This window comes from Leopardus geoffroyi, chromosome C2 (genome assembly GCF_018350155.1).
Source record: "Leopardus geoffroyi isolate Oge1 chromosome C2, O.geoffroyi_Oge1_pat1.0, whole genome shotgun sequence".
NCBI lineage: Eukaryota > Metazoa > Chordata > Mammalia > Carnivora > Felidae > Leopardus > Leopardus geoffroyi.
In genome coordinates, this window is record NC_059333.1 from 158,939,432 (window position 1) to 158,957,244 (window position 17,813).

The 17,813-nt window shown below is 41.9% G+C and overlaps 1 protein-coding gene across 2 annotated transcripts; it reads left to right on the forward strand.

Moving 5' to 3' along the window:
- The first annotated feature begins 429 nt into the window (after window positions 1–429).
- ZNF35 (zinc finger protein 35) lies at window positions 430–17,402 on the forward strand. Of its 2 annotated transcripts, XR_006701063.1 has the most exons (5): window positions 430–1,447; window positions 3,831–4,139; window positions 5,125–5,269; window positions 10,748–13,299; window positions 15,218–17,402. XR_006701063.1 is itself a non-coding variant. In XM_045436826.1 (4 exons), exons 2-4 carry the CDS (start codon window positions 3,948–3,950, stop codon window positions 11,992–11,994), a joined length of 1,584 nt encoding a protein of 527 aa, XP_045292782.1. In that variant the 5' UTR covers window positions 430–1,447; window positions 3,834–3,947; the 3' UTR covers window positions 11,995–12,830. The 2 variants fall into 2 exon arrangements, 1 of the variants encoding a protein (XP_045292782.1); XM_045436826.1 differs by lacking the exon at window positions 15,218–17,402 and having other exon boundaries at window positions 3,834–4,139; window positions 10,748–12,830.
- The last annotated feature ends 411 nt before the right edge of the window (window positions 17,403–17,813 follow it).

A 17,813-nucleotide genomic window follows, 5' to 3' on the forward strand; every position in this document is an offset into this window, starting at 1 on the left:
CTGAGATCATGACCTGAGTCAGTCAAGAGTCAGATGCTCAGTCAGCACCCCGTTTGGCAGTTTCTTACAAACCCAAACATGTACTTACGATATAACCCAGTATTTGTACTCCTGAGCATTTATCCCACAGAAATGAAAACTTATGTTCAGAAAAACATGTATATAACTTCATAGCAGTTTCATTTGTAATAGTCAAAATCTGTAAGTAACCCAAATAGCCTCAACAAGTGGCTAAAGCAGTATTATATCTATACCATGAATACTTATTACTCTACAATAAGATGGGATGACCTAATGCTGCAATGACAAGTGAATCTCAAAATTATGCTGAGTGAAAAAAAATCCAATCTCAAAAGGTATTCTGTATGATTCTATTTATATAATCTAAAATGACAAAACTATATAGAGATGAAAGATTAGTGGTTGCCAGAGGTTGGGGATGGTGGGAAGGGACAGCAGGGAGAGGGAAGGGTAACACTTAGGAAGGTCTTTGTGGTGTTGAAAGAGTATATCTTGATTGTGGTAGTGGTTACACAAATATACACGTGATAAAAAGTAGAAGTATACACAATGTACAAGTGTCAATTTCCTGATTTTTATACTAAACTATACTTATGTAAGTTGTACTTGTTGAGGGAAACTGGGGGAAGGGTATTGTTTTTCCAACTTGCTGTGAGTTGAACTCAAAATGAAAGGTAAAACAAGACCCTAAAAAACCATGACCAAATGCACTGTGTGAAACTGATTTGGAAGAACAAAATTATGAAATATATATTTTAGGGTGGTTGGGAGATTTTAATATGATTGGATATTAGATGATATTAGGGAATTGTTAATTTTCTTACCATTATGTAATGGTGGTATAACGTTTGGAGAATATTATGAAAGAATGCATATTGAAGTATTTGGAATGAAGTGTTTTGATGTTTACAACTTTCAAAAAATTTTTTTCAGTATATACAGAGAGATAAGGCAAACGTAGGCAAGTGTTGAGTCCAGATGGAGGATACAGGTACTCATTGTACCATTCTTTAAACTTTTCTGTACTGTTGATATTTTCAAAATAAAACGTTTGGGGCAAAATTATCAGGGCGTTCTACAGACGAGTGCTTTGTAGCTTCAGGCTCCTGCGTACACGCCTCGCCCAACCACTGCCGAGCCAGGGGATGTCCCCTTTCCTGAGGCTTTAGGGCCACAGTCCACCTGCACCCTCCTACGCACTTTTACTCCCATCCCTGGTCCGCAGCGATATTGGACACCCATCGAGAAGACAGCACCTCCGACATTCCTAGAGAGGCCGGCCTGGGGACTTGGGAAGCCGGAAGCCCGTCTCCAGGCACTTCCTGTCCGGTCATTGTTCTCGCACCGGTAGGCGCGGGGCGCATGATCTAGCCTATGTTCTGCTGCAGAGCCCGCGAGCTCTGGCCGGGCCTTTCCGCGGTGCACGGTGAGTGGGGTTGGCGGGATTGGGCACGGACCTTGCAGGCGCGGAAGGGGCCATTAGAGGGGCGCACCGCCGCGACCTTCCCTTGGGGCCTAGGCCTGTCTATCCCCGGCGGGCTCCGCGTCCCTCTACTTCGGGAACACGGCTGCAGCCTACCGGGGGTCTGGCCTGGGGGAGCTTGGACACGGACAGCCCCAGGGGCCAGGCTTACTCCGGGAATAGGGCTTACGGTATGGAGGTGGGGGAGGTAGGTTGCCACGTTTGGAAAGAGGGAAAGGACACTGAAAGGGAATCCCTTGATAAGGGACTCTGCTGTGTGGGGCTGGAGGCGGATTTGAGTTTGGTCAGCAGGCCGGTAAGAATACTCACAGTAGGCGGTCTTGCTTATACCAGGTGAAATGAATGTTAAGGGCCTTTCTGCCTGGTGGAATTCAGCTAGTCATAGGAAAAATAATCATCCAGATCGAGATTTGTTACAGGAGTGAAAGTACTATTGCGTTATTCAGGAAATTGAATGTGCACACTACATTGCTAATAAGTTGACATAGGAGAAAGTATGTGATCACTTCAATAGTAGCAAAAGGAGACTTAGTAAAATTTGGCATCCCCCCCCCCCCCAATAAAACATCTGAAGGGGAATAGACAAATTTTAATCTATTCGTAATAAACTAAACTAGTAAGATTGTTTTTCTCACATGTTCAGCAAAGACCGCTGGCTTGGGTGTGATAAAGGGGTATGGTTAAGTTGGTGGTGGTGTGATTTGATGTGGTCCTTTTAGAAAGCAGTTTAGCGCTATATGTCAATGCTTGAACTAGTATCCCTCAATTCTAAAGGAATAATTCAGCAGAAGAAAAGGCTATTTGCACAGAAAAAAAATTAACATTAATTATTAAGAAAGTAAATTGGAAACGATCAGAATTCCTTTTACCAAAGTAATGGCTTATAAATAGTATTGGTTAAGGAAGTTATATTTAGAATACTATGCCAGAATGAAGTAACTCTGTATGTACATATATTGAAAGATCTAACACTGTGGAATACTATGTGAAATAAAGACATTGAGTTCAAAAAACAAAATGCAAGTTGCTGAAAAATGTACAAGTGTGTTCTAATTTCTGTTTTGGGAAAATAAGCAGTATGTGTAAAGGTGTACATATCTGGAAATGCAGAGAAACCACTGATAACTACCGTGTGCGTGTGTGTATGTAGGGCATATATTTGATTCTATGTATTTTTCTCTTTCTTGACTCGTTTTGGATGAGAACAATAGAATTAACACCAGTAGGTTATTGTATACCTACTAAAAGTGATAAGTATGAAGACTGGCAACATAAAACGTCTTTTTTTTTTTTTTTAATGTTTTTATTTATTTTTGAGAGAGAGTGTGAGCGGGGGGGGGGGGGGGGGGGGGGGGGTGCGGAGAGAAAGGGAGGCAAGATCTGAAGCAGGCTTCAGGTTCTGAGCTGTCAGCACAGCCCAACACGGGGCTCAAACTCATGAACCACAAGATCATGACCCAAGCTGAAGTTGGATGCTCAACCGACTGAGCCACCCAGGTGTCCCAAAACATCTTTTTTTAAAAAATCTTAAGAGTAATACAAGACATTTGGAAGAAATGGAAAAAGTAAACATCAAACAAGAATCTCAATACTATCTGTAATTACATCACCCAGAGGTGACCATCTATCTCTAAATGTTGGTGTCTAGAGTGTCAAACTTTTTCTTGAGTTTCTTTAGTTCATGCTTTTGTGTATCTTTGGCAATTAAAAAAGTTCTTTGTGTTGTAATAGTCCTTCTTAAAAAAAACAACAAAACATTGATGGTGGGGTGCCTGGTTGGTCCAGTCAGTTAAGCGTCCTGCTTTTGATCTCAGCTCAGGTCATGAGTTCAAGCCCTGCATTGGGTTCTGCACTGGGTGTGAAGCCTACTTAAAAAAAAAAAAACAAACCCATGGCGATAATTGTGAAAATATATATATGCTCATAGTTAAAAACAAGAAGTTTATTAAGTCATAATTGTTAGTGTGATTGAAGGTTTTCCCTTAAAAGAAGTGTCTTAAATTCTGTGCTATACAGTGGTTACCTTTTTGGAGGTGGAGTAGGGTTGATTTTTTTTCGTTATTTTTTGTATTTTTCAAGTTTTATAATAAAAATACGTTAACTCTATAATCAGGGGAAAAATCAGTAAACATTAAATAAAGCTGTTTGTAATGTGATTATGATGGGAACAAATTACATGTTTGCCGTTGAACCCTTTCTATCCTATGAGGGAGGAGCAGAGCAGACTCTTGCTGCTGTGGCTACTAGGTAGGCACTGGGCAACAGTAGGCTTAATGGCATCCAGGCACACCTCTCCTTGATGCTAACAATGTTTTCTGGTTTTCAGTAGACAGTATCATCCTGGCCCTGAGAAGAAACTCAAGAAGAAACTTAAAGATTAGATGGGGCTTGACCTCTGCTGGGAAGCCCCCAGCTAAAAGAGTTCCCCTCCTGAGCAGAGACGATGACTGCAGAACTGAGAGAGGCCATGGCCTTAGCCCCCTGGGGCTCAGTGACAGTGAAAAAGGAGGAGGAAGAGGAAGAAAACTTCCTAGGTCAGGCATCTAGCCAACAAGTGCACTCGGAGAACATCAAAGTCTGGGCTCCTGGGGAAAGTCCCCAGACAGGCCTTGTCATATCAGAACAGGAGGAAAAGGTAAATAATAGTCTTGGAGGAGGGAGGAAAGAGAGACCTGAACACCTCAAGTGGTTTCAGAGGGAACTATGTTCCTCTGCTTCCACCTGGAGTATTATTTTCAGGGTAGGGCTCAAGTCTGTTGTCCTTTGGTATGTAATAGAAACAGTCTCTTCTGATTGATGGCACATTTAGTGCTTTCTGTAAATCAGTGGTTCTCAAATTTTGCTGCACAGAATTACCTGGGGAGCTTTTTATAAAATCGTGATGCTCATGCCATACTTGATTTCAGTTAAAGGAGAATCTTGGTCTGGGACCCAGACATCTGAGATTTAAAAAAACAAAAAACAAAACCCTCTTCAGGTGACTCTAGTCAAGGTTTGATAGCTCTAACATATGCTTCTCAAATTTTAATATGCATAGGAATCACCAGGAGGTCTTGTTAAAATGCAGATTCTGATTCAGGAGGTCTGGGTTAAGATTCTACACTTCTCACAAGCTCCCAGGTGATAGTGATCTATGGATCACACTTTGAGTAGTGGGGCTATACACTATACAGTGGCCCTTGATGTTTTCAGAAACATTCCTTACTATCACTAGCCAGATGAGCTGAGGTTCCCCAAAGATCATAACCTTGCTTCTTTGGTCTTTAGACCTCAGAAAACTCTACCCTGGAACATCTCCCCATGTGTTGCTCTTTTGTCATGCGCCCACTAGCGAGTTAGGCTGGGTTGCCAGAGTGGCCAGTGAAGTGAAATCAAAGAGATAGAGAAGAAAGTCACAGGCTTGATTCTCTGCCTAACTCACCTTGGGGTTCAGAGAAGACTGCCTTTATTTTCTGTTTTTGTTGTTTTATTAAAAAAAAAAAAAGTTTAAAAAATATTAAAAAAAAAATCTTTTATGGTGTCCAGGAATAGGTACTTTTATGTTCTCATCTTTAAAACTAATCATACTGCTTCCCATTGACAATTTTCTCAGAAATCCACCTGTGCTTACTTGTCTCTAGGATCCAAACATGTTCTGGAACATGGCTGTAGTCCTGAAAGCAACACAGGAGGCACCTCCTGCCTCAGCCCTTGGCACCTGCTCATTATCAGGGACTCTGGCCAAGAGTGAGACACTGGAGACACATGGAAACATGACCTCTCTAGGTAAGGTTCAACCCCTGATTCAGAATCTGACCATTGGGGTTTCTCAGAATCCATTCAGAGACTGGTGGTCTTGTCTCCCAGCTTGAAAAACATAAGAGTATTGAGGTATTGAAACCATCAGGGAAAGCTGGATAATAGAACGGTGAAAGATGCCTATGCATTTGTCACAGGAAATGCCATATTTTGCACACGGTCTTAAGACACCAGACAGACACAGGCAAACTCCAAATTCACCTTTTAATCCCATTTATTGTTTCATATCTATTCATACATGGAGACACATCCTGTTCATGTGCTTTGTGTTTATCATAGGTCAGTGAGCCTGCAAGAAAAGCTAGCTAAAGTAGGAAGGGTCAATTTTTGTGGTGATTTTGAGGAAATGCCCTGGAGATGTTTTGTTTTTATAGATCTTTATGCAGATTCCAGAGGATTTTTGTTTTGTTTTGTTTTAATTTTTTTTTAATGTTTATTTATTTTTGAGACAGAAAGACAGAGCATGAACGGGGGAGGGCCAGAGAGAGAGGGAGACACAGAATCTGAAACAGGCTCCAGGCTCTGAGCTGTCAGCACAGAGCCTGACGTGGGGCTTGAACTCATGGGCCGCGAGATCATGACCTGAGCCGAAGTCGGACCCTTAACCGACTGAGCCACCCAGGCGCCCCCAGAGGATTTTGAACAGTTGTGTCAGCCATATTGATGTTCAAAGCTAGGTCTTCATGGTTTTATCACCTGGTTTTCTCTCTAAGCTGGGACTCAGGATATATCTGACAAGCAGTGGAAGAAACTTATCTATGAAAAAGTGACATGTAACTGTGGGCCAAGAATATGGTAGCTGTGGGTCCTGTGTTGTAGAAGTAATCCCTGCATGACTGCCAAGGCCCCTCTGGCACTCACATTCTATGTCAGCTGGGTACAGGGCTATGGCTGAATATTTTGAACCCATTCTGCTCCCTAGCCCATTCCTCAGCCTGACCAAGTTACTCACTTTCTTAAACCACTGTTGTAGGGAAGGTTAAAATTATCACCTTTCATTTTCTTATCTGTTCCTTAATCTTTCCCCCTAACTCTCAGCAGCTTCTATTGCCCACTTTCTGCTCTCTGTTCCATTCTCTCTGATGTATCATCCCTTCTTTCCTGTTTCCTTGCTTTATCAGTCATTCAATGTCTGAACTCCAGCAGTGGCACCCGTATACTAGGAATGGTGACTTTGTTCCTTCTCTGCCTCTTACCTCAAGACCCTGTTCCTAGCCAAGATTTACCTTTCTTTGTGCTGCCAGACGTTTGCATAGCTGTAGGTAACAGCAGGGATATGAGCTCTAGGAATTGAGAGAGAGATCTGAGTGTAGTTGCTCTCCTGCTTTTGATAACTCTGTGACCTTGAATGAGTCTTTTCTCTCTGGACCTCCATTTCCTGTTCTGTCAACTTGGGTGTACTGATTCAGTAGATACAGGATTTGTTGGGGGCATGCTTACTATGTGCTGGGTAGTGTGTTGGGTGTTGGGGATACACTGAATAAGACACAGTCTTGCCCTTTTTAAAATTTTACTATTTTTTTTTTAAGCTCCTACACAGGTGAAAGAATAGTTTCACCTTGATGACAAAATTGTATAATATACATGAATGTGCTTTGGAAACTTTGATGTGTTACTGAGCTATTAATATCTGAGAGAGTTTTATCCACAGTTTCCTATGTATTAACTAATATTGACTTCATTAAAGTTTATATATTTAAAGCCAAGTTTTTAAGCATTTAAACCTAAGTCATTTTGATTTCACTTCTACATCTAGAAAATTTTTTTATAAAAATGAGAATATTTGTACTTTTTCTTTAATTCATGTTTAGTTAAGCTTCAAGTTTTACAGATTAAATTTTTAAGCTTTATATTTAAAAATTTTTTTTTTCAACGTTTATTTATTTTTGGGACAGAGAGAGACAGAGCATGAACGGGGGAGGGGCAGAGGGAGAGGGAGACACAGAATCGGAAACAGGCTCCAGGCTCTGAGCCATCAGCCCAGAGCCCAACGCGGGGCTCGAACTCACAGACCGCGAGATCGTGACCTGGCTGAAGTCGGACGCTTAACCGACTGCGCCACCCAGGCGCCCCAAATTTTTAAGCTTTTTAAAACAGGGCATCTAGGTAGCTCAGTCTGTTGAGTGTCTGACTCTTGATGTCAGCTCAGGCCGTGACCTCATGGTTCATGAGTTCAAGCCCCCTGCTGGGCTCTCCACTGACAGTGCAGAGCCTGCTTGGGATTCTTTCTCCCTCGCTCTCTTCCTTTCTCTCTGCCCCTCTCCTGCTCACGTGCACATCTCTCTCTCTCTCTCTCTCTCAAAATTAAAAAAAAGAAAATTTTGTACTTTTTAAAAGATTTGTTCCACCTACATATCATTTTTTTAATATAAAAATTTCCTTATTTCTATTTTCTTAAATAAAAATATATAAAATGTATTAAATTTCAAATTTAATATATCCAATTTTTTAAAACATTTCAAACACCTAAGTAGCTAGATTTACAAATATTACACTTATAACCTAGATAAACACATGGCTTTTGTAAGTCTAATGAGTTTGTAATGACATACAAAATTAGTAAATTATCTTTCATATGTCAGAACACATTCACCAGCTAAGATGGCAGGCTTATATAGAACTCTTCTTTTTAAAAAAATGAAAGAAAAGTATTGATTTCAAAACTTATTACTTTGTGCTCTAGTTGATCACAAGTATGTTTTTAGTTTATTTCTATACTTATTTCTGTACTAGGATTACAGTAATCTTTCAAGATCCAAAAGAGGAAAAATAGCATCTCAAACAAGCCAGGGGTACAGGTTCTCAGCTGATGGCTAATTAATTAACCCAAGGGGATTTGAGCCTGAGTACACAGAATGGACATTCTTTCCTTTTCTTAGACCCTGGGCATTGGCCTAGATCCTAGCTCTTACTTTATCCCTGTGATGAAACTGTCAGGTAGCCACTACATGAAGACCTTGTAGGCCTAAGTTGTACCCACTTCTGTAATAATTTTGACATAAAACATGATGTACATATAAAGACTTGTTTCTGTTATTCTAATTGGTCCAGTAGTCCCCATCCATCTTAATCTTTTATGTCTTTCTCGTGTTCTAAATATCATGGTAGAAAGGGTAGAGTGAGGTTAGGGGAAGTGAGGTCATAGACTGAAGTATTCTTAGACTTGGTTTTTGTTGGAGAGATGCTTGGTGGGGATGGGAGGCCCCCAGTGTCAGTGATGGCTGGTGCTAAAGGAAAGAAGAAGGAGATGGAAAAAAAAGCAGAGTGGGAGACATTAGGAGGGAAGATTAGGTGAGATGTATGGGATAAAGAAAAGTAGAGAACATGGAAGAAAGTAATGGACAAAAGAAGAGCAGAAAAGACATGAAACCATACAGGGGGAAAAAAATCAGAATATTTCACACACAAATTTTAAAAATAAAAACCAAAAGAGGACAGATGAAGAGGCAGTAGGGGAAAGGGGTAATGGGAAAAAAAGTAAAATAAGAAAAAAGATATGGTGACAAATGTGACTAAGGGTGGTGAGCGCTGAGTCGTGTATGGAATTGTTGAATCACTATGTTATACACTTGAAACTAATATATCAAACTATGTTAATTATATTTCAGCTAAAAAAAATAAAGAGAAAAAAAGAAAATGATGTAAGGGCAGTAAATCTACAGGGAGAAAAATAGATTTAAGAAAGACATCAGAACAGTAGGAATAGAAATAACTGGAAAAAGGCTAGCGTTTCTGAATTTGTTGTTACATTCAGTGCTCTGCTATACGCAGCCCTCAGGCATTCCCTTTTGCCAACACTGCCCATCTTATCTGAATGATTGTGATGGGAATGTCATGTTAGTGTTATCTTAACCAGGCAGCCAAACTGGACTGTTTCCCTGCGCCCCCCCCCCCCCCCCCCCCCACCATGTTGCTTTGTACCTCAACGTGCCTGTCCCAGTCACTCATCTCATAGATTAGAGAGTTGCACTGGTCTCTGCTTGTGGGATGTTGTGTAGATGCAGGATTGACCAGCTGCAGTTGCTTCATGAACTGCAGCTCACAGGTTTCCTGCTCACTTCTAGGCTGACAGCACCAGTGGGAGCACCTCCCTCCACTGCAGGCTTGCCTCCCACTGCTGTTTGCCCTGGTTTCATGTGCCTTGTCTGGGTGGTGTTCCTGAGTTTGGTATATTTAATGTTCTGTGAAGGGTTCACTCTACCAACACTAGGTTGCATGGATGGACATTCCAGGACCAAGAGTGGTAGGGGTGGAGAGGAGACAAAGAATTATGGTGTTGCTGACTGCAGGACTTCTTTTTGACACCATTAGGGTTCTGAGGCAATGTGGAGCAGCCAGAAACTAGTCAGAGTTTTAAAACTTCAGGAAGTTTTGGTGTTTTCATGATAATGGCATAATGGAGCAGGCTATGCCATGACTCAATCTTAGGAAGGTCAGCTTTCCTTGACATAAGGCTTTCATATGACATAAGACATAAGCTGTTTGTTTAATACAAGGATTCAGCTTGTTCACATTGTTCTTTAGTCCCTTCTAATGTTGCCATCTGTCACCATAACAACTCCTCTCCTCTAAGGTTCATCTTTGCTCCTGGGCCCCAACACTTAGACTCACAGCACTACTAGTCAGGCTCAGAGTCACTGCAGACTCTCACAGAGCCACTTCCTGTGCTCCATGGCTGTTCTCAGCCATTACCATAGAGTAACTCAGTTAATCTCATGGTCTTATGAAGTAGATACTGTTAGTGTCCCTATTTTAGAGATAAGGAAACTGAGGCACAGAGAAGTTACCAGCCCAAAGTCCTGCAGCTGGTAAGTGGCAGAGCAGGGATTTGAAACCAGGCAGTCTGGCTCCAGAATCCATGTTCTTAACCTCTGAGCTGCATAAACCCTTAATGTTTCGGGTGCTCTTAGCTGCGCTGGTCCTTTTGGCATCCAGCGTGACCCTCTCTGTCCATGCTTATCCTTTCTTTGATATCTAGCTTCCTCTGACACAGAAATCTAAGTTGCATAGATCTTCATTCCCAGGGAGGGACTCTCCCTAATTAATTGGTGGGTTGTAAGCAAATTCACACTAATTGGCTAAAGTAAGAAGGCCTGGGGAGAAACTAGTGTTGTTCATAACTGGTCTTACAATTAAGACAGCCAGGAGACATGTCTGAAGATGACTTTCCTGGCATGAGGCACTGGATTAGATGTCTAGTTGAGGTAAGTGGAAGTGCTGGAAAGACCATGAATTAGTAGATTCTGCTCTAGGTGTGGGAGAGGGCATAGACCTGGCAAAAGAACCTACAGAGGAGAGGTGATGCGTGGGGGAATACTTTTCCTTTGATGAAGCCATTTTACATACGCTGAAGTCACATACTTCCTGACGTTTATCACTTCGTGATCCTGTTCTTTTTATGGGCCAGAATAAGCTGACATTTGTACTTTCTGTTTATTGTTACAGGTGCTGAAACCAAGAACCCACAGTTACTGGTTCCAAAAACTGAGATATGTGATGAAGCAGAAAAACCCTGCATAATGCCAGGAAGAATCCAGAAAGTTAATCCTCCAGAACCTGAGTTAGGAGAAGCCTGTGAAAAAGGGAACCTGTTAAAGAAGCAGAGAATCAAGAGGGAAAAGAAAGATTTCCGACAAGTGACGGTGAAGGACTGTCATGTACCTGAAAGCTTCAAAGTAGAGGAAAACCAGAAATGTCAGGAATCTGGGGAAAGGTATAGCCTTAGTTCTAGCTCTGTTAAAAATCAGAAAAGCCAGCCTGGACAGAAGCCTTTTACATGTAGTGTGTGTGGAAAAGGCTTTAGTCAGAGTGCAAACCTCGTAGTGCATCAGCGAATCCACACAGGGGAGAAGCCCTTTGAATGTCATGAATGTGGGAAGGCCTTCATTCAGAGTGCAAACCTTGTTGTGCATCAGCGAATCCACACTGGACAGAAGCCGTACGTTTGTTCAAAATGTGGGAAAGCCTTCACTCAGAGTTCAAATCTGACCGTACATCAAAAAATCCACTCCTTAGAAAAAACCTTTAAGTGCAGTGAATGTGAGAAAGCCTTCAGTTATAGCTCACAACTTGCTCGGCACCAGAAAGTCCACATTACAGAAAAATGCTATGAATGTAATGAGTGTGGGAAAACATTTACTCGGAGCTCAAACCTCATTGTCCACCAGAGGATCCACACTGGGGAGAAGCCCTTTGCCTGTAACGATTGTGGCAAAGCCTTCACCCAGAGTGCAAACCTTATTGTGCATCAGCGAAGCCATACTGGTGAGAAGCCATATGAGTGTAAAGAATGTGGAAAAGCCTTTAGTTGTTTTTCGCACCTTATTGTGCACCAGAGAATTCACACTGCAGAGAAACCTTATGATTGCAGTGAGTGTGGAAAAGCCTTCAGTCAGCTCTCTTGCCTTATTGTGCATCAGAGGATTCACAGTGGAGATCTCCCTTATGTGTGTAATGAGTGTGGGAAGGCCTTCACGTGTAGCTCATACCTGCTTATTCATCAGAGAATTCATAATGGGGAGAAACCTTACACATGCAATGAGTGTGGCAAGGCCTTCCGGCAGAGGTCGAGTCTCACTGTGCACCAGAGAACCCACACTGGGGAGAAGCCCTACGAATGTGCCAAGTGTGGTGCGGCTTTCATTTCTAACTCGCACCTTATGCGACACCACAGAACTCATCTTGTTGAGTGACAAGTACTTGTTACTCCAGGCATTGATCATAATCCATTGCCCCCTAATTGGACACGTCTTTGCTGTTTTTGTTTGTAAAAATGAGGCCCGCCATGTTACAAGTAACAGTTTTCAAGAATGCAGCACAGAACACAAGATAAGCATTTCAGAGGCTGACTTAAAGAAAGTGAAAGCATCTAAAGGCAAGGACTGTGTTTTAAACTGTGCCCTCAGTAGTCCTGTTTGAAATGGAATGTGGCTTTCTTTAAAATGGGTCATGCAAAGCTAAGTGATAAAGATCCTGTTTGAGGAAAGGTATTTTTAGCTTAATTTTGTTTTTTGAGCCTGGTAATTTCTTGAGCAACAGGCAGGTTGTTGGTATAGGTCTGCCTGGTGCAATTCTGGAGCTTTGAACCTTGTATTCTAGTATTTGGGTTAAGCAGTGATTAATTAAGGAAATCACTTGGGGTAGCAATTCAACAACAACTCACCTATGAACATTGATTAGCTTTCCATTCCTTAGGTAATTTAAACAAAAAACACCCTATTAACTGTCTCCTGGTCCTAAAATGGATAGAAGTAGGAAACAGCTGTTTCTCTTATTATCTGTGACTCGTGAACCTTGGTGTAAAGCTCTGGGGACCTCTGATGAGTCTTTTCTTCCCAGTGTGCAGGGCCAAACACTGGAGGGTTGATGGAGACAACACACTGGGGCCACAAATGCGCTGGCCTGTATTCATTTGCTAAGATCAACAACTCTAAGTGACCCTAACTCCCATTGTACTCCCATCGGAGTAAGATGCCTGTAACACTCCCCAGATAGAGGAGTCAAAGAATAAAGCTTGCCGAGAGGCATAGCCACGTTGTCTATGCTCATTCTGCTTAGGCTCAGCCAGGGGGCTCAATTTGGGTGTTATTCTCACTTTCTGGCTGGTCTTTAGAAGAACTAATGGAGTCCTAATTCTTTTTTTTTTTTTTTTTTAAATTTTTTTTTTAATGTTTATTTATTTTGGGGACAGAGAGAGACAGAGCATGAATGGGGGAGGGGCAGAGAGAGAGGGAGACACAGAATTGGAAGCAGGCTCCAGGCTCTGAGCCATCAGCCCAGAGCCTGACATGGGGCTCGAACTCACGGACCGCGAGATCGTGACCCGAGCTGAAGTCGGACGCTTAACCGACTGAGCCACCCAGGCGCCCCTGGAGTCCTAATTCTGAGAGGGAGGAGGCAGAATGGGACTCCTTAGGTCTTAATTTGGTTTTTTTTTTTTTGAGAAGTTCAAAGGTATTGGAATATGAAAACTTAGAAGGATGAAGAAACTGGCTAAGGTAAGAACCTTTGTTACCATTGAGCCTTTATTCTTAGTAAAATGATTTATAAACCTATGCAATAGGTAGTTATGTAATATTGCCTTGTATTTATATAGAACTTAATTCTTTGTTTAAATTTGATTATGCACCTTCATGTATAAAAACAAGATTCCCAGCACTTCTCTCATGCTTTCACATAGATCCTTACCTTAATCTTTAGAACACTGAAAGAGCTGTTTGCCCCATTTATCTGAGAGTGGTCAAACAGCAAATAACAGCCTACATTCAAATCCAGGACTTAAATCCGGGTTCTCTTTGTTCTGCCATGCTGTGTGTCTAACCACCTGTAATCCTCACCTGGGTCTGTGCAGAGCCTGAGAAAGGGGTATATGGTCTCATTTTCAGGTGAGGAAGCTGAGTGACAGATTTGGGGATGTGCCTTAGGCAGAGTAACCAGTAAGCAGCAAATCTGAGACTAATTTGAGTTTCCCGAATTCTGGATCTCTCTCCTCACCCCATTTAGCAAGCAGGTGCATATCGTAAGTGCCCTACCTGTTGATAAGCGATCTGGTGTGACTGTCAGTAGAAGTCCCACCATTGGGACTCATACTGGCTCATTTGTATTTTACAGAGCAGTTTTCATGTACAGAAGGCATATGTATAAACAGGAAAGCTTGTTTATTTTCTCTTCCCCCTTCTCTTCAACCATGGTGTTTTATCCAGGCATGTGCACCTTTTCCCAGTTGCATTGTCAGTCATACACAACTGTAAGAAGTCAGTAGAATTCAAAAGTGAGAATCAAAAATGTTCATGTCCTCACTGACCCTGACAGTCCCTATTCCTGTCCCCTAGCTAGCAGTGGAGAGACCCAAAGATAAGACCTCATGCTGAGAATAGGAACAAGCTTAGGTTTTTCCCTCTGCAGGATCAGGAAGCCCAGAAGAGAGGGAGAGCAGGTCTGATGATTTGGGATAAATTGGTGATTTAGACCTATCAAGAGACCAGAAGTACTTTCCTGAAAGGTACCAGCTGGGACTTATGACCACTGGGGCAGTTAAATTGTTTTAGTTCCATATTGTGTGTTCATCCTCATAATCGGATGCTCATCATGGATGATTGTGATTTCCTGGCTAAAGGTTGCTATTCATAGACAATTCAGAAAAGGCTACTCAGGTGATTGTGATGTGAAGGTAAAGGTGAAGCTTGATTTGGGAATCAGACCCAACTTCTCAGTGCAACAGTGGTTTTCACTTAGCTGCATGTTAAAATCACCTAGTGTGCTTAAGAAAATTTCCAGTCCCAGGGCCCAGTATTTTTTTTAGTTCTGGAGGGAACCCAGTGTGTAACCAAGGTAATGGCCACTGTAGTCACATAAAGTCTGCAGGCCACAAATACATGCGAGCAAAGGTGGAGTGGGGAAGCCCTAGAATAAAGATCTGGATGTGTGTGTAGAGTGTTCTGTGTGGTTTCAGCAAAACAAGATGCTAACGACATTGGCTGTACTGGGTGTCCTGTACCTTGGCTGTGAGGATTCTGTGACTGACTCTGTTTGTATTTTAAGTGATACACCACACTTTATATGAGCAAGCCACGTTTTACATAGCATACTTTTATATTCCTCATTCAACAAAATGACTTTTTACATTTCTACTGTATTTCATTTCAGGGTCTGGGTTTCCACAAACCTTCACCCACGTTCAGGACCTCCAGTCCTTCACAAATCATGGGAGCCTAATGGATTGCTAGATAGACCAGATCCTTCCCCAACTAACAACTCTTGCTTCCAGTTCCACTCCAGCCCTCAAAATGAATACAGCCCTCCTTTTTCTGTATGGTTCCTGATAAATGACAAGGGACTGCTCCTTATTGTCAGAGTTGGCTTAGCTTTTCTTTTTCCCAGAGGTCAGCTCCTTTCTCCTTTTGCTGTTATTTCTAGAAGTGGATGGGAACTCTGAAGCCCTGCTTCTTAAGTTGCCAAGAGCTATCAAGGAGCCAGACCAGCTGAGCCAAGAAGTCTCAAATGACACCAACAGTTATGTATCAGGTGGAGCACAGTGATGTAAAAGTGATAATGAAATCTTGTCTTTTGCGGGGCACAGGTGAGAGACTCTTCGTTGAGACACACACACAGACGCACACCCCTACGTCCCTCGAACATTTGCCCGTGAATTCCTCTAGGCTCAGGAAGAGGTGTTTGGGGCAAGGCTAATATTCTTCTATGTTCTGGGTCCCCTCCCTTCCTTGCCTAGGTAGTTGTCCTCCCACATCTGTCACTTCACTTGCTCCATTCTGTGCTCAATCTTTCACAGCCCCTTTGAGGATCTAATGGAGGTTGAAGATACTCTTCCAGAGAAATGCAGATAGCACATTCAGTTTTGCGCTCATTTGTGGGGGTGCAGATAGGCTTCCTAAGGCCAGTTATTGGCTCCTTTAGGGTGTAAAGTCACACTTGGGAATGCACTACATAATTGCCATTGACTTTTATTTTTAACTTATTTTATTCTTTTTAAATGGGCTCTACACCCAGCATGGAGCCCAACGTGGGGCTTGAACCCTGAAATTAAGACCTGAGCTGAGATCCAAGATTCAGTCACTTAACTGAGTCACCCAAGTGCCCCATTACCAGTGACATTTTTTTTTTTTTAATTTTTTTTTTTCAACATTTATTTATTTTTGGGGCAGAGAGAGACAGAGCATGAACGGGGGAGGGGCAGAGAGAGAGGGAGACACAGAATGGGAAACAGGCTCCAGGCTCTGAGCCATCAGCCCAGAGCCCGACGCGGGGCTCGAACTCCCGGACCGCGAGATCGTGACCTGGCTGAAGTTGGACGCTTAACCGACTGCGCCACCCAGGCGCCCCACCAGTGACATTTTTAAAAAATGAGGTTGGGGGTGCCTGGGTGGCTCAGTCAGTTAAGCCTCTGATTCCTGATTTTGGCTCAGGTACTAATCACAGTCATGAGATGGGGCTCTGTACTGGGCATGGTGCCTGCTTAAGATTCTCTTTCTCCCTCTGCCCCTTGCCCACTGGTGTATGCTCTCAAAAAAAAAAAAAAAAAAAAAAAAAAGTCAGAATCTCTCGATGTTGCCCAACTTTTTAAATCTTGCTTTTCCTGGATTCCTCCTTCAACAGATGGCAGCATTATGCAGCACCCCAACTGGAAACCCATGATATTTCTGGTTTCCCACGTGTCATTCTCTTATTATAACAGTACTTACTATTCACTCTCTTTGTGGCAAACATGGTGCTAGTTCCTGGAGTGCAGAGGCAGACAAGGTCTATCAGAGCCTCTTCTGATGTCTCCTCAGAAACCTCTGGATTCCTTCACATGATTTATTAAGCTCTTCACTTCCCATGCACCTTTTACTGCAACCTGGAGGCATGTGCTTGCTCTTCGGTGTGCCTTTGCTTACACTGTCCCCGGTGCTTATTACTACCACTTCCTACCCTACCTCTGTCTACTTTACCGAACTTTAGGTTTCTTTTACATTGATTCCAGTCCCATCTCTGAGAGCCCTCTGACTCCCCTACAGCAAGGATACATTTAGAAGTACAAAGAGCATATGATATGTATCCACTCTGTGTTTTAAAGTGAAAAAAAACAGCAACCCTGGATTCATAATTATGTATATAGTACAGTTCTCATTTGATGTTATGTATACTATTGTAACATACATATGCTATTAAATAATAAATAAATTACCTGAATGAAATATAAGAAAATGATATAAGTGGTTAAGTGGCTTGTTCACAGCCATACAGATAGTAACTTGCAGGGCTTAGCCTCAAACCTGGTCCATATAGATTATAAAATTATGGGTGGTTAAAAATCTTTTTTTTTTCTTTTTAACTAATTTCCATGTTTTCTACAAGGAACAAGAATTTTATAATCAGAAAAAAATTATTATATTTACATATTTAGTTTGAATGTATTAACTATAAACAGTACTTCATTTCCGTATTTAAGGTGTGGGATATGCCCTGCCATTTCTTTCTCTTTCCATTCTCATGTCTTTGCCTCTGACAATGTCAAGTCTGATAATTCTTGAACTCTATTCTGTCTTCTATGCTTTGTTTATTGATTTATTTCAAAGGTTTAAAATAAACAGCATGAATGTTATTCTGACCACGTAAATGTTCACTGCAGATCTAGGTAGCTTCCTACGACTGTGTATGTTTTGAAACAGCATTTTGTTTTACTGGAGTTTCTATTTGCCCTTCTTTTCCTCTTGTACTGATTGCTTTTAGCACACTCAGTTATTTTCAGATTCTCCATCCAGTTCGATACTCTGTAGAATCCCCCTTTTTTATTTAAGAACCTCCAGCCTCCTGCTCTGGTCTGTCCTTGATGTTTTCCTGCCCACTGTTTTCTTGTTATACTAGGCTTCATTGAGTTCTGAATTGTACATGTTGCTGTTTGTTCATTTACTCTCTCATTTCACTGCAGTGTATCTTCAGGTCATTTGCCAAGAAAGAGTATATGAAAGACAAAATGTTGAGTGCTTAATATATCGAAAACATCTTTCTCTGC

Coding starts and splice junctions, on each gene's coding strand:
- ZNF35 (XM_045436826.1), top strand. CDS start 3,948: ATGACTGCAGAACTGAGAGAGGCCATGGCCTTAGCCCCCTGGGGCTCA. Junction 4,140..5,124: donor TATCAGAACAGGAGGAAAAG/GTAAATAATAGT, acceptor ACTTGTCTCTAG/GATCCAAACATGTTCTGGAA. Junction 5,270..10,747: donor TGGAAACATGACCTCTCTAG/GTAAGGTTCAAC, acceptor TTATTGTTACAG/GTGCTGAAACCAAGAACCCA.